General features: G+C 49.5%; 1 protein-coding gene across 1 annotated transcript in view; it reads right to left on the bottom strand.

The window, feature by feature from the left end:
• Positions 1–24,338, bottom strand: part of ACAD9 (acyl-CoA dehydrogenase family member 9) — a 40,628-nt gene that overhangs the window by 3,177 nt on the left and 13,113 nt on the right. Inside the window, exons 3-13 of the mRNA XM_032333849.1 lie at positions 18,610–18,711; positions 15,140–15,246; positions 13,959–14,059; positions 13,044–13,122; positions 12,353–12,527; positions 10,114–10,187; positions 5,787–5,862; positions 4,312–4,382; positions 3,922–4,041; positions 2,758–2,886; positions 680–759 (exon numbers count right to left, since the gene is read on the bottom strand). Of these exons, the coding sequence (XP_032189740.1) occupies positions 680–759; positions 2,758–2,886; positions 3,922–4,041; positions 4,312–4,382; positions 5,787–5,862; positions 10,114–10,187; positions 12,353–12,527; positions 13,044–13,122; positions 13,959–14,059; positions 15,140–15,246; positions 18,610–18,711 (1,114 nt within the window). The remainder of the gene's footprint in view (positions 1–679; positions 760–2,757; positions 2,887–3,921; positions 4,042–4,311; positions 4,383–5,786; positions 5,863–10,113; positions 10,188–12,352; positions 12,528–13,043; positions 13,123–13,958; positions 14,060–15,139; positions 15,247–18,609; positions 18,712–24,338) is intronic.

The following is a 24,338-nucleotide window of genomic DNA, read 5'->3' as shown; positions in this document are numbered from 1 at the left end:
AACTGTCCAAGGCATTAAAGGGACCAACTCAGGACATAGGTGCTGTCTCACCTGGCCCTGGGCCTGCTGGATGTCTGAGACCACCACACCACCTCCGTCAGAGAACAGCTGGTCTCTGAGGTAGAGCCACACAGAGCACTCTCCACAAGCAACAGTCATAGCCAGCCCCCTCCATCCCCACCCCGGTGGTGCTCCAGGGTTAAGGAGTCTGCAAAAATGCCCTGAGCAACCCATACCAGGTGCCAGCAGTGATTTCTAATTGCTCCAGCCCCATAATGGGAGTCAAGCGGAGCAAGAGAGTGCAAGAAGAAAAGTGGTCTTGTGGTTGGTAGCCCTGGAGCCCAGCACCTGTTGGAGGGACAGCTCTCATTCCTTAGGTTCTGAAAACAAAGCTCCCTGCAGCATGGGTGATGGGAGCTGCCAGGGGAGGAGAGCAGTGAGGGCTTCCTGAGGCAGCTGGCCCCTCTGATCACCTGCAGGTGAAGGCCAAGCTCTGGAGCCTGGCTTTTAAGGCTCCCGTCTCTTTCCCTCCCTTCAGCCAGCCTCTGACTGAGCTGAGCACTGCACGGCTCCATGATGCCCATCCCAGGACAGGGCAGCACCCTGCCCTTGCTGCCCCAGGATGGACCTCTGATGGGCAGAGGGAACCTGAGGAGCGGCTGGCGGGGCTGGCACCTACTTGATCCTTGCAGTCAGGATGCGGCCGGCGTGCTGCAGGCCTGTCAGGGCAATGTACATCCGGAGAATCTCGTTGGTTCCCTGTGGCCAGAAGATAAGTCATGTTGGCCCCACTGGGATGGCCTTGTATGTGCTGTGCATGCAGCTGGCTAGGCCACCCCACTGCCCCCTCAGCAGTGCCACGGAAGCTGCCACGCTGGAAGCAGCGTGACCCTGGGAGCAGGGCTGTGACCAGAGGGTGACAGCAACACACTGGCAACCACCCCCACGGGGACAAGCAGGGGTCTGGCCAGACAGCTGTGGCCTCCCTCAGGATCTACCACCTCTCTCTGACAGTGATACAGGAGTCCTTCCTTTCTGTAAGCCTCCACTCTGGCTTCTTTACGATGGGAGAAACCACCTTCCTCGGGAGGGAGGGGTGCCGGTACCCAGGTGCAGCAAATGCTGGGTGGGTGCCATTATATTCCTCAGGGAAGCCACTGGCTGTGGAGGACAAGAGCTGGCTGCTGCTCCCCAGTGCCACGCAGCCATACCCAGAGGGCCACCTCTTCTAGCTGCTGTCCCTGTGAACACGGCTCACCACCTGGGATTATCCCCAAACCCCCCACCCCCGGTCAGGACCAAATTCAACCAGGCTGAGGGGAAGGAGCCTCCCATGGGAGAGAAGAGCTTGGAGGCCTGCAGGCTAAGGTGGGCCCTGTCCTGCATAGTCTCCAGCCCAGAGCATGTGTTTCAAACAAAGGGCTCTATGGCCCTCAAAGCTTCTGTGCCCTCCGCCGTCCCCCCACCCCCTCCCCCCCCCCCCCCCCCCCCCCCCCGGGTCAGGACCAAATTCAACAGGGCTGAGGGGAAAGGGACTCAGAAGCAGCAGTTCTGGGGCAGCAGGGACACAACACGTCCCCCATCCCCTTGGGAAAAGTCCCCTTTGTGCCCTCAGGCTGGTCACATCACATCCTGTCAGGCCTCTAAGAGGACTGCAGGGCTGGGCATGCCAGGAGTGAGAGCAGCCATGAGGCCTTACCCCAGCTGGGGAGCCAGGCCCCACCTGCAGGCTGTCTGAAGGTGCTCTTCAGAAACCATCCCGCTACTCAGGCTCCAAGCATGTCTACGGGTCTAACTCTTGTACTCCCTACGACCATCCTAACACTCTATCCATCTCACCACAGCCTCTGAAGTCAACCCCTCTTTTCTGCTGCAGGCACCTGGCCTCTGCAAAATGCACACCCCAACATCAGCCCTGGGGAATTTCCCAGAATGGCAAATCATTCAAGTCATGCCCTGCTCTGACGGCTTCCAGTGCCTGCATAGGAAAATTCAAATTCTTCTGCTTATCGGTCAGGGACTTCCACAGGCTGGCTACTTGTCTCCCCTTCTCATCTACCCTCTGCCCCCACCCCATCAACTCTCCTACAACCTGCCCCAGCTCCCCCCTACCAGGACCAGCCACTGCTGCCACAAAAACTTGCTTGTTCTACCCAGTGCCGGCAGGTAAGGCCCTATCTGGGCCTGGAACATTCCACTTCCCTGTCCTTGGCCCAAACTACCTTCCCCTGGGCCAGGCCACTGTTGTTTCTGCCCCCGAGGGCCAAGAGCACTTGCTTCCTGAGACTCCAGCCCACTGTCAGGGGAGGTGCTCCTCAGGCCCTCACTGTGCGGGTATTCTCCACTCAGGCCGTTTAACCTTTGACCCCAAGCTCCTCAAAGGCTTCTCTGTGGCCCCAACCCCCTTTTCTTACCCCACCCAGGGTCTCCCCCCACCGCCCCCCCGCACTGAACTCCTCTTTAGGCCTCTGAGCCCACGAAGAGTGGCAGCGATTAGAGAGGGAGGTGTCCAGGCTGGGGAAGCCTGTGGAGAGGACGCTGCTGAGTTGCCTCAGTATCCTGAAGAGGAAAGCCAAACCCAGAGTGAGCCCTGGAGGCACAGCCGGGCCTCCCATGAGACCTTTGCTTGTCCCACCACCAGAAGTGTAGGCTCAGTGGGAAGGGCGCTCGCTTGGCCTCTCGGCCTCCCCTCCACCCTGGGAGGTGAGGTGTGAGGAGGACAGATAAGCGCACTTGGTAGGGGGTTGGCGGGCTCACCTCGAAGATGAGCAGGATTCGGCTGTCCCGCAGCAGGCGCTCATACGGGTAGTCCCTCATGTAGCCCGAGCCCCCGAGGATCTGCAGGGCTTCGCTCACGCACTGCCAGGCGCCCTCTGAGCTGAATACCTGCCCCGGGGCCAAGACACGGTTAGCATGGGGCCGGTGGTGCTGAGTGCCTTCCACAAGGGGGACAGCCAGGGCAGGGTGGATGGGCAGGGAGGTGGGAGGCTCGGCGTGGGAGGCTGGCTCCAGGGTGAGACTAACCCAGACTAACCCAGCTGCCCTGTCATAGTCTCATGCGGTCGACTAGGGCAGGTCCTTTTTTTCCTTCCACAGGGACCAGCTGTGGCTCCCTATCTGCGCCCCCTCGAGACTCTTCCTACATCTGAGGCTTTCTTGGGGTAGAGGGGCCCACTCCATACTTGCCACACGGAGGAAACTCCTGTCTTTTTTTTTTTAAAGATTTTATTTATTTGACAGAGATCACAAGTAGGTGGTGAGGCAGACAGAGAAGAGGAAGCAGGCTCCCTGCTGAACAGAAAGCCCGATGTGGAGCTCGATCCCAGGACCCCAGGATCATGACCCGAGCCGAAGGCAGAGGCTTTAACCCACTGAGCCACCCAGGCGCACCAACTCCTGTCCTTTTAAAACCCATCTCAGATTCCCTCTCCGGGAGGGCTGACCCTGCCCACCCAGCCCCATTCACCCACAGCTCGCTCCTCCGTGCAAGAACTGCTTGGCCCCACACCTGGCTGCAGGGGACACACAAAAGTGGAAGGCTGTCCATCCACAGTAAAAGTCCTTCCCACAAAAGCTCGGCCGCTGCTGTGTACTGATGGGAAATTGTAACACATGGCCTGTATTTTCTCCATCTGTTATAGACTGGTGACAACTTGGCACAAACTGTGCTGGGGAGACACTGTCCTGTCCTATAAATGCACTCAAATGGGCACTGTTCTTTGCTGTTTCTCCTGTGCCGTGCTGGCTTCCCCAGATGCGTCCTAGGGCTATGCCTGGCACATAGTGGGGACGTCATAAATACTGGATCAATGATAAACTGACCTATAAGTGAACAAGAAGAGGAAGGTGGCAGGGAACACGGGGTCTGAAAGGCTGCAGCTAAAGAGCCGTTCTGGGGGTCTCAGGCTGGGCAGGGATTACCTTCACCATTGCAGCCTCGATGGAGCAGTCGGGAAACCCCGGTTGGTCCAGCATCCCCGCAGTGAGGTAGGCCATGCTTTCCATTACATAAGCCTTCTGAGCCATCAGGGCAAACTTCTCCTGGGGTGTTCAGGAAAAAACACAATCAGGAAACAATCTGCATGTGGTAAGACCCAGATGTGCCAACAAACAGAGAAGGAAATGAAGTCCGGAGGCTCGAGGCCCACGAGCACCAAGCCCAGCCTTCCCGGCAGGGAGCCACATTAAATAAAGCCTTATCTTGTCTTCTTCCGAATCACAGCAGGAGTCACCACCACAGGCCACAGAAGCACACCTTCTGTGCCCACACGTGTCATCAACACATGCGGCACCCCCCACAGCCTTTGGTACCTGAATCAGTCCAAATTCACTGAGGTTCTTGTTGAACTGTTTCCTTGTGCAGGCATATGCAGCAGTCATTTCTGAAGAAGATCAGAGTCATTAAAAGAACCATTTTCTCGTTATCCTGAAATGCTTTCCCAAGGCTATCCTCACTGCCCTGCAAACGTCAGGCAAGAACTAGGAGAAACGGGTCTGCTGAGACCAGATACCCGGCAAGACGGTACCACCCCTTCCCAGCACATCTTGTCAGAGGCAAGGCCTCTCCTGCTCAGGCGGGCCTACGGCAGCAGACAGGAACAGAAGCACAGAGTCTAGCATCAGGCCTGAATCTGGCACTTTCTCTTATCAGGTGGTAGGCCGGGCCAAGCAGCTACCATCCCCGACCACCACCACCACCGACCTCACAGCATTGCTGCCGAAGCTGCCAGAGCTGCAGTGAGTGAGGCACTGAGTGCAGAGGCCCCCTGCAGGAGGAGCAGGCTCACACCTGTCACAGCCATCCATTACCAGAGCAGGAGGGCAGCCTGTCGTGTGTAAAGCACCTGAGAGAACATGGCCGCTGGCGAATGCCAGCCCCCAACCCCCTGCAGTCAGTCTCCTCAAGAGCCATCCTTTGGGGCAGGCCGACTGTGAGAGACCCCAGGAAGCTCTTGCACGGAGGCATTTTCCCGATGGGGAAGCAGAGGCCCAGGGCACTTCAGGGCCTTGAGGACAGCTCAGCACAGCGAGCCAAGCCCTGAGTTTGGAGTCTGACAGGATCAGCTTTTGGGCCTAGATGAGTAGCCTTGGGCAAATCACTTTCCCTTGCTGAGCCTCAGGCTCCTCATATATGAAATGGAACTAAGAGATGAAAACAAAGCCTCCCTGTCCCCACCTGGCCTCTGAAGAACTTCATAAACAAAAGCAGGACACGAGCCCCCCCTGCCAAAAGTCAGGGCCCCATGCCTTTCCCTGCAGTTGCTTTCACAAATCTAAGATGATAATGACATCTGTACCCAACAAAAACCCTACAGGGCTGTTCTAAGTTCATTGAAAAAAAAAGTCTAGGCCTCAGGTATGCTAACAAAAAACATAAAGGGAAGATCCTGAGGCTGAGAGACCAGAGTTACACGTCTCACCCACTGAGTCTCCCCCTGAATCAGCACTGAGGGTTCGCTCACCCCCAGATGTCTGTGAAGCAGCTCTGTTCCCAGTGGTCAGAGCAGGAACCCCTCTTGACCTCTGACAGCCCACCCGCTCCCCGTCTCCTCTGTGAGTACATCAGAGGAGTGTCAAGAAGGAATATGAACCACTTGGGGGCAGACTGACCACATTTTTTGGTCTAAACCAAAGTCCAAATCTTAAACTGCAGCTGGGCTGTCTGTCCGTTAGAAGGCCCGGCCCAGCAGCGGCCTGTGTAAGGACACGGTAGAGTGTCCAGGCTGGGGTGGGGGCTGCAGGGGCAAGACGGGGGCACAAAAGGTTCCTGTCCCTGACTTACCTACCGATCAATTTCTTGAGCATCCCGGCCACAGTGCTGCCCATGCTGAACCGCCCACTGTTGAGGATGTTCATGGCCACCTGTAGGGAGAAAGGGGGCAGCTCACTGGGACCTCACTCCCTAAGATCACCCCTGCTGTGCTGGGAAAAGCCTAAAGCTCCTGGAGGACCACAGGTGACAGACCACAGCACTGCTTGTCTGTCTTACCAAATGGTTTCTTGAGGACAAAAGGCAAGTCTCTATAGAGAATTCTGTGCCAGCATCTGGGAAAGTCAGTTGTCCTGCCAGTTCCCACCAGGCTGGGTGTGGGGCCAACACATCACAACAAGGTAACTCAGTCACAAACATCCTTGGAGTCACCCTCTGATAACGGAACTGGGCAGTAGCATTATTCCAATAGAACAAATCAATTCTTAGTCCTCAGAAGAGGGGCAGAAATTAAGACCTGCTGAGTACACCCTACAAGCTACCCAGACTTTGCCACCAGCGTGAGCCTCCTGAAGCACAGTAGTGACCCGCCAAGCCCCAACCACACCTGTGATACTCAACTAGGAGGCCTCAAAGACAAGCGGGGCTGAGGGCAGAAAGGACTCTGAGTTTTCCTAAAAGCTCAACTCCAAGTGTATATTACAGCTTCTAACTGAATGCTTATGTGTGACTTGGATGGATAAACCATGTGACTGATTCTGAATTTATGATCGGTTGTTAACCTCAACGGGAGAATCTCAAAGCAGACACTATGAGGTTAGAAACAACTGCTCCAACGACTGGGAGGGGGAAGTGCAGATTCCACCTGCTGAGTCCAAGGAGACTGGGGCATGCGGGAACAGCACCATGGGTGCTGGATGGGAGAGTGGGCGTGGTTATGTCCCACCACAGTGTGACACCCAGATGCTCCTCTGCCTCCTCTTGGGGCTGTGCTTCGACCTCAGACTGCCCATGTCTCCGGCCGAAGGTGTGCACTGGTCTTGGGACCTGCCAGGACTATGAGGAGCAAATGAATTCTCCCACCTCATCCCCTCTGCCCACATGGGCTTGCAAAAGCTGGCTCATGGTTTTATGAATGAAATCCATTTCACAACCCCTTCAAGAATTTCTTCTTACCCTCATTTAAAAAAAAGAAAAAAAGAAAAAAAATTTCGAAAGAAAAAAGGATTTGAGACTAGATCTCATTTCCCAGAGGATCAAACATCTCACCCTTTTTTAAGAAGGGCTCCTGAGCTCAACTACCAATCCTCCTCCTCAACCGTGGGGCCTCCCCTCCCGTCTATGTGGCACCTGCCCGCTTTACCACCTTCTCTCCCGCGGACGTCTCCTGGCATTTCTACAAGAGCATTCTACACCTCACTTTGCCAAAAGTGAGATGCAATCCACATTTCCAACAGCCCCTGCCTGGCAGTTCACCAACAGCCTCCACGCCTCCATGGTCTGACTACCGATTAAACCTCTGACTACCCAGAGGAGGCAGCTCTTTTCTCCTTCAGCCAGGTGATCTTCACCTGGCCTCTGATTGGTCTCCAGAATCACTCACTTTTTAGCATTAAGGCCCATGGCCAACCAATCCTACTCCTAACAAAGAAAGAGCTTTGGAGATCTATTTTCTTTTGCATATTAAAACAACTGTTTTGGGGTGCCTGGATGGCTCAGTGGGTTAAAACCTCTGCCTTCTTCGACTCGGATCGTGATCTCAGGGTCCTGGGATCGAGCCCGACATTGGGCTCTCTGCTTGGCAGGGAGCCTGCTTACCCTTCTCTCTCTCTGCCTGTCTCTCTGCCTACTTGGGATCTCTGTCAAATAAATTTTTTTTAAAATTGTTTTTATACCTAACACAATGGGGGGAAAGTTTCAATGCCTAACTTGTGGGACACCCAACATGTGGGAAGGACTAGGGCAAGGGGCATCCCATACAGGAGCCAGCCCGACTTCCCACACGTGAACTGGCAGTGGGCACTGACCACGAAAAATGTTTGTGCCCTCTGACCTGGAGAGCCTGCTGCCGGACGTTTAAACTGTGGAAACAATCAGACAAGTGTGCATAGATACATGCAAAGAGATACACCACGCAATACAGTTCTGAGCAGCAAGGAGGGGAAACCAGTGTTAAATGCCTGACCCTAGGAACCTGAGGACATCCCTTATGCTGTCACCACCCAAAGAAATACTCTGCAGTATACATTTACTAGCATGAAGAGAGTAAGTACTAGGATTTCTTGATGAGTGAAAAAATACAGGCTATATAACACAAACAGTATTACCGTTTAAGAGATGTACGCCCCTTAACAAGGTCTGGACAGGGACACCTGGGTGGCTCAGTTCATTAAGCATCCGACTCTAGATCTCAGCTCAGGTCATGATCTCAGGGTTGTGGGTTCAAGCCCATGTGGGGCTCCATGCAGGAGTGGAGTCTACTTCAACTAATTAATTAATTAATTAAAAGGTCTAGAAAGATAAGCATCAAAATTAAACAATGAATAGCAACTCTCTTGGGATCGCACTTCAAGTAATTTCACTTTTCCCACCTAATTCTCTCATCTGTATATAACATCCGGATTACACAAATAATAAACATGCCACTGTGCAGGCACTGCTCCCTTTCTGTCCTTTTGTCCTTTCACCTCTCAGGTCCTTTGGTCCATATTCATCAAGCAGCCTCCAGCCAGAAGCTCTGGCTGAATGCATTTATCAGATTCTTATAATACCCAGGAAGGGAGAAAGGTACTGCTGTGATCCTTGCTTTACAGGCAAGGTGGGTGGGGCTCCCCAGAGCGCAGATACTTGCCCAAGTTTCCTGTAAATTTGGGCTGGGCACCAGTAAAGACAAACAGCCAGCTTAAAAATGGGCAAAGGAGGGGGCACCTGGGTGGCTCAGTCAGTGGGAGTGTGTGACTCTTGATTTTGGGGTCATGGGTTCAACCTCACATTGGGGGTAGAGTTTACTGAAAAATAATAATAAATAAGCTTCAAAAAAAAATAGGCAAAGTATTCGAAAATACATTTCTCTAAAGATGTATAAATAGCCTATAATCACTTGAAAAGATGCTCAATCTGATCACTCATCAGGAAAAACTAAGTCAAACCCCAATGAGATACCACTGCACACCCTCTGGGACGGCTGTCATTTAAAAAATGTCCAGGGGTACCTGGGTGGCTCAGTGGGTTAAAGCCTCTGCCTTCAGCTCAGCTCATGATCCCAGAGTCCTGGGATCAAGCCCCGCATCAGGCTCTTTGCTCAGCGGGAAGCCTGCTTCCTCCTCTCTCTGTGCCTGCCTCTCTGCCTACTTGTGATCTCTGTCAATAAATAAATAAAACCTTAAAAAAAAAAATAATAATAATAAAAGTAAAATAAAATAAAAATGTCCAGTAACAAGTACTGGTGAGGGTGTGGAGAAACTGGACCCTCCTACACTCCTGCTGGCCACGTAACATGGTGCAGCTGCTACAGAAAACAGTCTGGCAGTCCTCAAAAAAACATACAGCCACCATATGACCCAGCAACGCTCCTTCTAGGTATGTATCACCCAAAAGGACTGAGAACAACTGTTCACGTGAAGACTTATGTATGAATGTTCATGGCAGCATTACTGATAATAGTCCCAATGTGGAAACGGTCCAAATGCCCATGAGCTTATGAACAGACAAACATGGTGTGTCCCTGCAATGGAATGTTATTCAGCTACAGAAAAGAATGACAAGAGCTACAACATGGAAAAAGCTCACAAACATTACACTAAGTGAAAGCCAGACACACAAAAGGTCGCACGTGGATTCCATTTACACGAAATGTTAAAAATAGGTAAATCCACAGAAACCGAAAGTAAAACAGCGATTGCCAAAGACTGGGAAAGGGGAAATGAAAAGATAGGGCATTTCTTTCTGGGGTGATGAAATGTTCCAGAATTAGACAATGGTCACAGCTGTACAACAAAATGACTAAATAACACCCACGTGTACATTTAAAAATTATTAAGTTTATGTGATCTGAGTTTTAAGTTAATTAAAAAATAATAAATCTGACTCCAAGGAAAAAATTCAGGCCGTGCCTCAGGGTTGTGCACTCAGAAAGCCTGAGCTTCGTCAGTGCCCACTGACCTGGTTTCTTCCACATGCTGGAGACAGGAATCCTACCCCTACTCAGGCAAATGAAGCCTCGAAGAACCACACACTCCCTCTTCTGGGGGCCTCCTTCTCCATTCTGCTGATTTCCCATCAGAGAACTACACATAGTTAGCTGGCAAGCACACACTGGTCTGCTACAAGCAGAGATGGGACAGGGGGCTGGGGGCCAACAAGCCACACCATGAACCCTCATGGGGGCTGCTTTCATGACGCACCTTAAACCCGCCTCCAACTTCTCCAAGGACATTTTCGACGGGCACCCTGGTGTTTTCAAAATGCACCTCGCAAGCTGAAAAAGAAGAAATTGGAGGCCTTACCTGATGAACGCAGAGCACTCGCACTGGACCCATAGGCATGAAATGTAATTCATTCATTCCTTCACTCATTCATTCTCCAGCTACTGAAAGAATAGAGAAAGACAAGGTTCCTGTCCACATGGAGCCCCTACTTCGCTAGGGACACGATGATGCCTTAAGTATTACAGATGAAATAGAGAGCAGTAACAGAATCAAAAGTTGGAGAGGGAGTAAATGACCACATTTTTGTTAAGGGCCTTCATCATGCTTTTCTAAGGTGACACTCAGAAGTTTGGAGGAGCACGAACCAGAGGTGGAACATGAAAGTGGATGGCGCAGCCCTTCAAAGGTGCCTGGACTCAATGGGAGCAATAGGAGCACAGGTCCCACTTAACTCCAATGCACTTGCAGCCCGCACTGTGGCTTGTGCAAGCGGACAGCCTTCCCCTGTCTTGCCCTGCCAGCTGTCGCCAGAACATGGAGCCCACTCAGCTAGAGCCCTGGCCTTCCCTGTGCAGGCGTGGTCTGGCTTGGCCCACCAGGGGCTCCCGTGATCCACTATGAGAACAAGCCCCAGCACGGTACCCACAAGGCAGATCGGGACCCCTCCCACAGCCCGGGGCAGGCTGCCCAGAACCTGCGGGCTGCAAGAGACAAAGGCTCACAGGCAGCTGAGCGCTGGGGTGGCTTCCCAGACAGGGGGATGGGGACAGAGCCCGAAGTGAGGAAGTGCCTGGTGTGGAGGCAGGCAGAAAGGGAAAAGCGTGGCAACGGTGAGTACAAACGTGGGAGGAACAGGGGCTTCTGCACCAGTTTTCGCACTGTCACATGCACACTGCAGCACCCAGCAACTTAACACAAGAAAGGGAGACTCGGGACAAGGAAAGTCATGGCTCAAGAGGAGCCAAACAGCAAGCAACCACGTCTGCTGACTTTATTCTACTATTCCAATGGCTTGATTGTGAAATACAATGAAATCATCTCTGGCTGCTGGTCCTATTTATAACATACAGGTTATGGGGCCAGGCCCTTGTCCCAGCGGCTCGAACTCCTTTGCAGGCTGCTGAGGGTGGGAAGGACGCTGCCTCCCGCTCTGACCTCACCCTGGGCCACCCGATCCATTCCTGTGGGGCCACTGCATGATTCCAGGGGCACCAGTCACCCCGACTGCAGTGTAGACGCTGGCCCAGCAGTGGTGCAGGATGCCACCTTGCTCTCTCCCTCACCTGGATCAACTCTGACCACCTTTTCCCAATTGGCATCTCAAGCTCTGTATCTTGGGCCTCTGACCACACTCCTTCCTCTGTTGGAAGGTTCTGGGCAAGTCTCAATAGGCAGCACGAGTGTGGTGGTAGGTAACACCTGCCTCCATGTACACGAAGCATTATACAGATGTCATAACACTCCCTTCCCAGTCACCTCACCACATGCGTTCTCTGTTATCACCCCTTTCTCTTAGGGCAGGAAACAGAAGCACAGGAAAGCAAATGAGCTGGTGTGAGGTCACGGAATCTCTAGGTAGCAGAGCCAGGCCAGAGCTCAGGGCCCTCGGACCCTGCCGAGCCAGGCTGCAGGGCAAATACTGCCACCGGGAACCCAGGATCCCCAAAGAAGAGGTGACACACAGAAGCGGGTCTGGAGGGGCCACCTGCAGTCCTCTGTAGCACACATATCCCATGATTCGAACTAGGAGCCCCAGGAGGCAGTCTCATGACTCCCTGGCAGTGCTGGTTGGGTTGGGAGCCACATACAGGACACTAGCCTCATGGCGACCAAGTGCTGCCCAGGGGATGCAGGCAGGCCCAGGTGGGTACATGGGAGGGCGACAGGGAGGAGCTTCCAGGCAGGAAAGATGGGGTGTCCTACAGTAGAATGTTTACCTAGGATACCCCTCTGCCTCCTTGGTGTCCATTACAGCCTTCCTCACAGGATAAAGTGCTCCCGGGGAGATCACCAGAGCCCCCACACAGAGAGGGGCACACATAACATGTATTAAAAGAATCAATTAGCTTCAAGGAGCTCCTTGGCACTACCATGGAGTCACTGTGGCATTCCTAATGGGATTTTGCTGATATGCTTATGTGGAACCAAAACTATTTACATCTCATTTTATCTTGAATTTGGATGGGTCCATAATGCACGCACGCACGCTACTTACTGTTGGAGCCACGTATGCCTAACTTATCCTCAGGTTTCCCGTGAGTGACTCCACCAAAGTCTCTCTCTACTATGAAGGCTGTGATTTTGTCTTTTACTGAACTATCAGAATCAACAACCTCCGTCTTTGCAAACACAGTAAAAATATTGGCAAGTCCTCCATTGGTGATCCAGACCTGAGGGAAGAAAGGAAAAGGGCTTTGGAGAAAAACCAAACAGTTATGCACCACCTCTCAGCTCTACCCTTTGCCACAGCTACCCTTTGTCAAACTTCAGGCCAGAAACATAAAGCTCCCGGCTCTGGGAATTCAAGCCTGTGTGGACAAAGAGGTTCACCTCAGTCTCAATGTGAGAATGGGGGTTTTGACTTCGGGGTTTAAACAGATTCATCTTGTGGAGACCCGTACTCAAAGTCTCAGGGATGCGATGAAGGTGCAGGCGGGCTCAGGGTTAGAAGATGCTGATGCCGGGGGTGGCTGACAGGAAGCTTCTTATACTAAACTCCTGCGTAGGTTTGAAATATGGTCACTTCACCTCCCTGAGCCAGTTTCTTCCTCCAGAAAGAGAAAGCCGCACGCAACCAAGAATGGCCAGTCAAGACATGGTGTGCATGCGCTTCATGACCGTGGTGTGCGCGCCGTCAGCGTGTGGTGATGGCCGGGCGAGACCCAGAGCAGGTGGCGGAGCGCTACCTTGGAGCCGTTGAGGATGTAGTGCTTCTTGTCCTCACTCAGCGTGGCCCTGGACTTGATGGAGGCTGCGTCGCTCCCACTGTGGGAATAGAAACACACTGGTGAGGCACACGATGCTGGGCGCAAGCGGTTCTGGGGGCCGGCAAATAGGAGAGTCTGGTTACCTTAACACGGGCACTGGGGAACTCTTAATAAAGGGCTGGATGATAAACATTTCCAGCTCTGCAGGCTACAGGGTGTCGTTCCACTGGCACGTCTCTACCACTGCAATGGGAGGGCGCATTCCAGCAAAACCTCACTTACAGAGACAGGTGGCAGGCTGGACTTGGTCACCCTGCTTCTTCACACGAAAGAGCGGCAGCGCAAACGACCTGGCCTTCCGCTGGAATGTGGGCATGTGTGCGCAGAACGGGCTCATCTGCGCTCCCATGAGGGCAGGGCACCCCCGGTTCCCAAGTGAGGGGAAGTGGGATGGAGTGCAGTCCAAGTAACAGACTTGGCAGTGGAAGTCCTGAGTCCTCAGTGGCCTGTGTGACTCTGGGTTGATGACACCACCTCACTGAACCCTCGGTTCCTAACCTGTTCAGTGGGGATAGTATTGCTTGCCCAACACACTTGGAAAGCTGCTTAGAAGGCTAAAAGCCCTATCCTACGTGAGGTGCGCTGCAGCCCACGAACAATGACCTGACAGGTGCTGCCGGGTATGCTATCTCATTTGTAAGTCTCACTGGGACAGACCAGTAAGGTAAACATAAGAGAACTGCAAGAAAAGTTGCTGAGTCGATGATCTGGAAGATTCAGGGATGGAAGAGAGAAAAACCACCACTGATTCACCAAAACCCACAGCCCTCATCCCAGGGCACCCAGAAGATGCACCAGGCGGCTGCCATGTGCCACCTCTTGCCGGGGGCACACCTGCTTGGCTCCGTCAGACAGAAGGCAGCAATGTGCTCCCCCGATGCCAGTCTGGGCAGGTACTTGGCCTTCTGCTCCTTGTTGCCGGCCAAGATGATCCCCTAAACCAAACACACACAAGGCTGCTATCAGCTGTGGAGAAGAAAGGACATGTACCACATGCTTGCAGAACACGGCCCTTTCTGGAGAAAACAACTCCTGCAAAAGGAAATACCCTGAGCCTAGAGCCTGCAGCCCCAAGGTGGGGAAGGGGAGGCTGCTGATGAGCAGGCGGTGGCAGGCTGCCGAGGAGCCGCTCAGAAGTGCACCCTCTGGCAGGGCCTGGGTCTGGAGCACCAGCATGGCTTTGGGCCGGACTCCGGGACCCGCATCACCGCAGTTCAGGCTGGGTGGCCTCGGGCCAGAGAGGTCCCTCCTCTCAGCCTCCATCCTCTCAACTCCACACTGGGGGTAATGCTACCCAATGGAGGGGTGTTTGGATGATAACGAGTGAAGACTCAGGCACGCCAAGGCCACGCCTGGCAGAAAGAAGGTGTGCGGGCAGTGTCAGAACCGCCCCACCCCCTCTCAATCAGTAGCATGGGGAGAAGTGTGCTCTTTCCACTGGATGATTGCTCGGAGCACAAGTGCGGTCAGGGTTGGGGGGGGCGGGCAAGCACACCATTCACTTCGCTCCTTTCACTTTCTACACAGAACAGAGACAGCCTGAGTAGTGGGCTGGTCACAGAAAGCTGTGTGACCATGGCCCTGCCCTAAAATGCTCCAAGCCCAGGATAAGGAAGACATGCACGAACAGCAGGGAAGACACGCTCTGGTCCCTCATGAGTTCCAAGCTCAGCAGGAAAGATTTGCGTCAAATGGTGAGGTGAAGACAGGCTCTGACACAGTGGCATCTGGTGTGGGCCTCAAAGGATGGGTCAAGGGTGATGGAGAAGGGAGGAGGATTCCAAGGGAAGGCACAGTGTGATCAAAGCAACTTTGATCTTGTGTGGGGACTCAGCGCCATCCGGGGTGGCTACAGAGAGGAAGATCACAGGGAGTGCTGCAGGGCGCCCCCCAAGACCCTGAGACGGCAAGCCCAAGTCACTTCCTGGTCAAAGTGAGCAAGCCTCCTGCCTCCATACCCCCAATGTGACTCCTGACCTTCGCAAAGCATCAGAAGGAAACCCTAGACACTTGACCTTGAGGCCAATAGCCTGGTGTGCCGCCAGGGTCACGGCGATTGATGCATCCAGGCCGACGATTTCTCCTAGACGTGCGTACATAGTGTTGGAGAAGCCCAGGCCACCTGGAGAAGAAACAGACTAGCTTTATTTGTGGCCCAGACCCAAATTCCTCCCATTAAAGGCAAAGGGTTTGACTGTTCTTTTTGCTTATAAAGACCATGTCACCATTTTAAAAAATCACAGTACAGAGAGGTCCAAAGAAAATAAAAATTACCCATAAACTTATCAGAGCATTTCTGAGTACATCCTTTCAGATTTTTTCTAGGCATATAAGCATATGTACATATGTATGTTTTTAGCATAAAAATGTAACATTCAACACAAAGAGCATACCTTCACACACATTAAATCATTTAAAATGTTTTGAGTGTCTTCTGTCCCAGATACAGATCTTTATAAATCTGGCAGCTATCCTGCAGCCCTTTCCCTGTATCCGGTGGGCTCTAGGACAGGTTTTCTCTGCCTCCGCACTCTGACACTCTGGGATGGATTGTGCCTTGCTGTGGGGAACTGTCCACCGCACTACAGGACTTTTGGCAGCATGGTCGGCCTCTGCTTGCGAGATGCCAGGAGTTCCCTTTTTCCCAGGGTTTGATGGCCGAGAACGTCTCTAGACGTTGCCAAACATTCCCTGGGGAGGTAAATCAACCTGGATAGAAATCACTCTTCTACGAAGAAGACAAAGATTAAAAAAAAACAAACACTCCACTGAGCTGATGTATCTTGCTTTTCATCTTCAACTTCTAGAGGCAGCTGGGTGGCCTCTGTGTCTTAAAAATGACAGATGGGGGCCCAGGGTCACATGGCCAACAGGAGCAGAGCTGGGCCCTGAATTTGGGTGGGGGTACTAGCCCTGGAGACACTGCACAGCCCGCCTGCAGAGGGTGCCACTCACACATAAAGGGAAGGGTGGCCCTGCCTGACGTGTAGTCCTGTAGGCTCCACACCGAGGGAAGGCCAGGGCTCCGCAGTATTTCATCCCCACCCATGCCGTTACACAGAAGTGTGACACGAAACACTTTTGGTCTTACTTATTTCATATCCTGAGGGACACAGTACAGTTTTTAAAAAAACACCAAAACCTTCTGGTGCCCTTTTTTTTTTTTTTTAAAGATTTTATTTATTTGACAGAGAGAGCTCACAGAGAGGCAGAGAGGCAAGCAGAGAGAGAGGGAGGAAGCAGGTTCTCCACTGAGCAGAGCCTGACATGGGGCCCGATCCCAGGACCCTGAGACCATGACCCGAGCCGAAGGCAGAGGCTTAACCCACTGAGCCACCCAGGTGCCCCTTCTAGTGCTTTTCCACTAACACAGGTATCATTGCAATCATGGAGGAACAGCAATCACATGGAGACAGACAACAAGTAGGTGGAGACTGCTGGCTGGGGAGAAGCTGAGGTGGCAGGAAGGAATCACACACTGGGCAGCACACAGGGAACTGGGGGAGAAAAACCCAGGCTGGGTTGCCAAAAGGGCCTCCATTTTTCAAGATGGTCGTTTCCAGCCAGTCTTCAGAATGCTCCAGACTGGGAACATTTCCCCGAAAATTTTGGGGCACAAACATGAAGTTGCTGTTGTCTTAATTTCCCAAGAAAAGATTAAAAAAAAGAGAGAGAAAGGAAAAAAAAAGAAAGCAAAAAGCCCCAAACTCATCTCAGGAAATAAAGAACATTTTCATATCATGAGTAGGACAGAACACAAGAATAGTGGGTGCAGAGTCACACCATCACATGCCAACACACACACACACACCACCCACACGTGCTGGCATGAAACACACACAGATGGAGAAACATACATCCCAAACAGACACAAAGTGTTCCCACATCAAATTAAGTACTTTTCACCAATCAAGAGGCAATTTAAAAATGCTTCTGAAGGGGAAATATGTATTATCACTAACCTGGCTATGTCTAGAGGTTCTCTTCTGCCACTTCTGTTTTCTCCAAGCACTTAGTCATTTATATTTTTTAGCTGACAGACCTGCCACAGTTCTCTGGCTCCGCCTCTACCTTCACTCTGTTCCCATATTCACCTCGGACTACACATTAGGGAAGCTGACTGCGGCAGTGTTGTTATGCCTCCGAATCAGATCAGGCCTGCACTAGTGGGTCCTAAATGTTCACACTCGATCTCAGCCAGGACCGGCTGCAGGTTGAGTACCAATGGGAACTTACTCTACAGATGTCGAGGGCCCCCCAGCCCTGGCTGCTGAGGGGGTAGAGGAACAACACAGGCCTAACTTTAGTCTCTGGAGATAAGTCAGGCAGAGACATAATGTCAAGAAAAACTCCTGTCTTCTGTGTCTTGCTCTGTAAAACCTAACTCACAACCTGGCTGGAAAAATGCCCCAAATATCAATGTCCAAATAACCACCTCAAAGACAAGAAATAGGCCCAAACCTTTAAAGCAGCATCAACAGCTCCTTCCCCTAAACCGGACTCCTAGCTGATCCAAGGGGAAAATGGCTCCAGAGAAGGCTCAGGCAGGGGGCTCCCAGAGCAATGGGTGCTGCATATGGGCTGTGAAGCCCAGAGCCATGCTTTTATGTCAAAGGGGACCAAGAGGTAAAATTAAATGGTGTGCGCGTGTGTGTGACTGTATTCTGCCCCTGCGCCACAGGCTCTGTTCCTCGTCTCCCTAACCCCCTGCCCCACTTCTTGCTGTCCCCTTAATCCCTACAGAATTTAGATGACCAATTTTAGATTAAGCAGGAGAGAGATATCTGTAGTGATTGGCCAAATCTACGAAGGCGGAATCACGCTGGGATCCTGGGGAGAAAGGCCGGGTCTTTCATCTGGGGGTTGAAAACATCACTACAATGATCCAGGAATTACAGGGACAGTCCAGAACACAACCTGCCCGGTTTGAATGTTCTCAGTGATCTAATCTCCCACCTCAATGCCCCTGTGTCTTACAGCCATGCGCCTTCTTCCTCTGTACCAGGACAGGAAGCAGAGTGGCAGACCCTGACACCTGAGCTCTCAGCCCACAGTCATCCCTCTAACAAAAAGGGCTCATAGGTCTGGGGCAATTCCTCTGTGGAGAGACCAAAGGGCCTCACAGTGCGGATGACACTGAAATTGGCCAATGTGGCTTTAAGGTTATACACACCCCCTTCTCCACGGCCCACAAGGACCTAGAGAGCATGGACATCCTGCAGTGGCCCTGATCCACACCAAATGAACCAAGTACAGGCCTCAACATTTCTTCCTCTTCCTAGATCTCTTAGTCCACACACTCACCTGTCAGCCACCCCAGCTCTGGTCCGTGGTGGGTGTTTTTATTAATTCCAGTGGTTTTATAGTTTGATCCTGGACATACTGCATTTAAAGGCCACCTTTCCCAAACAGAACCCTTTCCTGGACAAACATGGCGTGCTTACTTAAGCGTCAAACCAGCAGGGTGGTGTTTTCCTTTACTTACCATATTCTTCTGGGACTTGCATCCCAAAAAGCCCCAGGCTCTTCAATTTATCTAACGTTTCATCTGGAATTCTTCCCTCCCGGTCAATTCTCTGAGAGTCCACTGCCAAGAGGAAGTATTTTAATTAAGCAAAACATAAGCGATGTCTACAAAGATAAAAGCGAACAGAACAATTTTCGTACAGCATATACTTCCAGGGTCAGAAACTTCAGAATCGACATGTCTGGTCAGTTATTCAGCATCTGTTCAACTTCATCTAATTAGCCCAGCCAACACTGTATTTTAAAAAAATGGCTGTACCAGGTAATATTCTGTTTCTTGATCTGGATGCTATTCACATGGGTGTATTTGCTATGTGAAATTGCAGCAGATTAACTTTTCTGAAAGTGTACTATACCTCAATTTTTTTATTACCATTACCTTCTAGAAAATTAGGAAATAAGTACACCACTTCCAGAACTGTCCTAAAATGTCAGGCTAGACAGCCAAACTCTGGGCATTATCTGTACCCATGTCTACCTGCTTTTCAGAAACCATGACTCTTTCACCACAGCCCACAGATTCTGAGGACAGTTTATTCTGTTTTACACCTACTCAAGTCCATTAGAGCAGAATGGAACAATCACTAGCATGAGGTCTATAATTATATACCTGTATGTACACGTTTTTGCCTGAATCAAGTTAATTAAAATCTTCAAATTGCCAGCATATTAAACTTCACTACTATTATAAATTTTAAAAAACCATCATAACGTGCACTTGGGCATATTTATGGACATGGGTCACCAGTGAGAAATACGGATTCCCCAGGAGTCCAAACCTCTCATTGTTTTTTTTTTTTCACTTTATTGACATATACAAGTGGCATATAATAAACCACATATTTATAATATATAATTTTTTGGGTCCTGACATGTTTGTCCATGAAATTACTCCCACCAAGTAATAAAAACTTCCTTTTCCACAAAAAATTTCCTTTGTGATCAGTCCATTTCCATTCCTAGGCAACCATGAGTCATCTTTTTGTCTATAGATCAGTTTGCATTTTTGAGTTTCATTTTTTTTTAAAGATTTTATTTATTTATTTGAGAGACAAAGAGAGAGCATGAGTAGAGAGAGGGGTCGGAGGGAGAAGCAGACTCCCCGCTGAGCAGGGAGCCCAATGTGGAACTGGATCCTGGGACTCCAGGATCATGACCCAAGCCGCAGGCCATTGCTTCATCAACTGAGCCACCCAGGCACCCCTCATTTTGGATTTTAAATTACATGGCAGGTAGTCTTTGATCCGGCTTCTTTGATCCAGGATGATTCTGAGATTCATCCATATCACTGCATGTATCAAAACTTTATCATAATACTTTTTACTGTTCAATATTCTACTGTATAGAAGTTTATCCATTTGCCTTTCAATGGACATTTGGGTGGTTCTCAGGTTTTGGTTCTTAGAAATAAAGCTTCTTTTCCTTTCCTTTTTTTTTTTTAAGATTTTATTTATTTGACAGAGACATCACAAGTAAGCAGAGCAGCAGGCAGAGAGAGACGGGGAAGTAGGCTCCCTGCCAAGCAGAGACCCCAATGCAGGGCTTGATCTGAGGACCCCGAGATCATGACCTAGCTGAAGGAAGAGGCTTAACCCACTGAGCCACCCAGTTGCCCTTTTTTTTTTTTTTTAAAAGATTTGTATTTATTTATGTGTAAGAGAGAATGTACCAAGTGTGGGGGGAGGGACAGACCCTCCTGAGCAGGGAGCCTGATGCGGGGCTCAATCCCAGAACCCTGAGATCACGACCTGAGATGAAGGCAGATACTTAACTGACGGGCCACCCAGGTGCCCCTAGAAATAAAGCTTCTATGAGCATTCATATTTAAGTTTTTACATAGCTCTGTTTTTACTTCTCTTGGGTCACTACTTTGGGGTGGAATGGTTGGGCTGTATGTATAATATGAAACTGTCAGGATCTGGGGAGACCCCTGCTTCCAACCAAGATGGAGTAACAGGGACTGGAACTTTCTCCTTGCCTCAACATATTAAACCCACAGGGCATGCAGAAGAGCAACGAGGAACGTGTCACTAGTAGAGAAGAATTAGCCCGGCAACAGCACTCCCAAAGGTAATAAAAACTGGTTCTGGAGTGGGCAGAAATTTTTTTTTTAGGGTGCCTGGGTGGTTCAGTAGGTTAAGCCTCTGCCTTCGGCTCAGGTCATGATCTCAGGGTCCTGGAATCGAGCCCCGCATCGGGCTCTCTGCTTAGTGGGAAGCCTGCTTCCTCTTCTCTCTCTCTCTGCCTGCCTCTCTGCCTACTTGTGATCTCTCTCTGTCAAATAAATAAATATTTAAAAAAAATTCTTTTAATGGATAAAGAACAGAAATACAAATAACACACAAACAGATATATGGTATAACTGTGGAATTAAAATTTCATGAGTGGGGTGTAAATAGGGGAAAAGTGTCTGAAAAGAATTTGGGGGGGATCAATAATAAAAACAGGTTGAGAAACACTGCTCTACAGAATGCTCTGCTCCCACCTAACAACACTTAAAAAGCAAGCCTTGATTAAAACCAAAGACATCACCAAAATCAGATGTTCCTGAGGGAACACTGATCCAAAAACCCTTAACAAAATACTAACAGACTGAATTCAGTACTACATTAGCTGGATCATTCACCATGATCAAATGGGATTTACCTGGGCATGTAAGGATGGTTCGGCATCTGCAAATCAATGTGACACATGACATTAACAAAAAGAAGGTTAAAAATCATGGTCAACTCAACAGATGCCATAAAAAGCACTTAATAAAATTCAACATTCATTTCTGATAAAACAAACTCTCAACAAAGTAGGTATAGACGGAATTTAACTCAACATAATAAAGGCCACATATGACAAACCCACAGCTAACATCACATTCAACTGTGAAAAGCTGAGAGCTTTTCCTCTAGGATCAGGCTTGACACAAGGATACCCACACTTGTCAGTTTCATTCAACATAGTACTAGAAGTCCTAGCGACAGCAATCAGACAAGGAAAATAAACTACAAAAAATGAATTCAGTAAAGGTGAAGGATAGAAAATCTACATGAAAATGTTGCATTTCTATACACTAATAATGAACTATCAGAAAGAGAAATTAAGGGGTGCCTGGGTGGCTCAGTCAGTTAGGCGTTTGCCTTAGGCTCAGGTCATGATCCCAGGGTTCTGGGATCAAGCCCCACATTAGATTCCCTGCTCAGTGGAGAACCTGCTTCTCCCTCTCCCTGCCACTCCCCCTGCTTGTGCTCTGTCTCTCCCTCCCTGTCAACTGAATAAATAAAATATTTTAAAAAAAGAGAGAGAGAGAGAGAAGTTAAGAAAAATCTCATTTACAACTGCGTCAAAAAGAATAAAATAAAATACCTAGGGATAAATAAATACCTAGGGATAAGGAGGTAAAAGACCTGTATTCTGGAAACTGTCAAAGCAGTAAGAAAAGAAACTAAAACTAACAAAAATAAATGGAAAAACATACAAGCATACCTCATTTTAGTGGCACTTCACAGATACTGCATTTTTTACAACTTGAAGGTTTATGGCAACCCTATGACAAGCAAGCCTACTGTGCCATTTTTCCAGCAGGATTTGCTTACTTCATGTCTCTCTGTCCCATTTTGGTAAGTCTCACAATATTTCAAGCTTTTTCATTATTATTTTGTTACTATGATCTGTGGTCAGTGATCTTTAATGTTACTTACTGTAATCGTTTTGGGGAGCCGTGAACTCCACCTACATAAGACAGTGAGCTTAACTGATAAACGTACATGTTCTGACTGCTTCACTTTCCCAGTCTCTCTCCCTCTCCTCTGGCCTCTTTCTTCCCTGAGACACAATGTTGAAAATAGGCCTATTAGTAACCCCACAATGGCCTCTAAGTATTCAAGAGAAAAGAAGAGTTGTATATAGTCCCTCACTTTCATTCAAAAGCTAGAAATGATTCAGCTTAGTGAGGAAGGCATGTCAAGACCTAGAGCTAGGCCTCTGGTGTTGAACAGTGAGTCAAGTTGTGAAGGCAAAGGAAAAGCTTTTGAAGGAAATTAAAAGCGCTACTCCAGTGAACACAAAAGATAAGAAGTGAAACAGCCCTACAGCTGATGTGGAGAAGGTTGTAGTGGTCTGGAGAGAAGATCAAACCAGCTACATTTCCATAAGACCAAGGCCTACTCCAGAGTAAAGCCCTTAGTCTCCTCAATATATGAAGGCTGGGCAAGATGACAAAGCTGCAGGAGAAAAGTCTGAAGCTGGCAGACATGGTTCACGAGGTTCAAGGAGAAAAGTCATCTCCATGACATAAAAGTACAAGGTGAAGCAGCAAGTCTTCACGTAGAAGCTGCAGCAATATCCAGGCAGCGCCCTCAGCAGCAAAATGGCTAAACCTTACTGCAAGCTCAAGCTGACAGCATTTTTTAGCAATACAATGTGGGTTGTTATTGTTTTTTTTTAAGATTTTTTTATTTTTAAGTAATCTCTACAAACTCAAACTTAAAACTGCAAGATCAAGAGCACATTCTTGGGGCTCATGGGTGGCTCAGTGGATTAAGCCTCTGCCTTTGGCTCAGGTCATGATCTCAGGGTCCTGGGATTGATTCCCACATCGGGCTCTCTGCTCAGCAGGGAGCCTGCTTCCCCACTCTTTCTCTCTCTTCCTGCCTCTCTGCCTACCTGTGATCTCTGTCAAATAAATAAATAAAATCTTTAATAAAAAGAGTCACATGCTCTAACTAGAATGTAAATAAAGACATGAAAAAAAGTCTCATGCCCTAGAATGAGCCAGCCAGGTGCCTCAGCAATAAAGTATTTTTAAATGAAAGGTATGTACATTTTTTGGGCATCTGGGTGGTTCAGTCAGTTAAGCATCTGCCGTCGGCTCAGGTCATGATCCCAGGGTCCTAGGACTAAGTATCACATTGGGCTCCCTGCTCAGTGAGGAGCCTGTTTCTCCTTTTCCCTCTGTTCTCCCTGCTGTCAAATAAATAAAATTCTTTTAAAAAGGTATGTACATTTTTAAAGACATAATGCTAATGTACACTATTTAATACACTGACATAGTGTAAACATAACTTTTATATGCACTGGGAAAACAAAAAATTCATTTGACTCGCTTTATTGTGGTAGTCTGGAACCAAACCTAAAGTATCTCTGAGATGTGCCTACACCACGCTCACAGACTGGGAGAATGTCATTAAAATGTCAACACTACCCAAAGAAATCTATAGATTTGACGCAAGATGTATCAAAATAACAGTGGCATTCTTCACAGAGACTAGAATAAATAATCCTAAAATTTGTATGAACTGCAAAAAATGCCAAATAGCCAAAGCAACCTTGAGAAAGAATAAAGCTGGAAGTATCATGGTCCCTGAAGTTCAAAGCTATAGTAATAAACACAGTACGGTACTAGCACAAGAACAGACACAGATCAGTGAGAACAGAGTCCAGAAATAAACCCACACTTTTAAGGTCAATTAGTCTTTGACAAAAGGGGCAGGAATATACAATGGGGAAAAAGTCTCCTCCATAAACACTGTTGGGAAAACTGGACAGCTACATTCAAAACGATGAAACGGGACTGTTTTCTTACATCAGGAACAAAAATAAACTCAAAATTGACTAAAGATTTAAATATAAGACCAGAAACCATAAATCTCCTAGAAGAAAACACAGGCAGTAAGTTCTTGGACATTGGTTTGAGCA

The sequence above is a fragment of the Mustela erminea genome, chromosome 1 (genome assembly GCF_009829155.1).
Source record: "Mustela erminea isolate mMusErm1 chromosome 1, mMusErm1.Pri, whole genome shotgun sequence".
In the NCBI taxonomy this organism is placed as follows: domain Eukaryota; kingdom Metazoa; phylum Chordata; class Mammalia; order Carnivora; family Mustelidae; genus Mustela; species Mustela erminea.
This window is presented reverse-complemented; position numbering and strand designations above follow the sequence as displayed.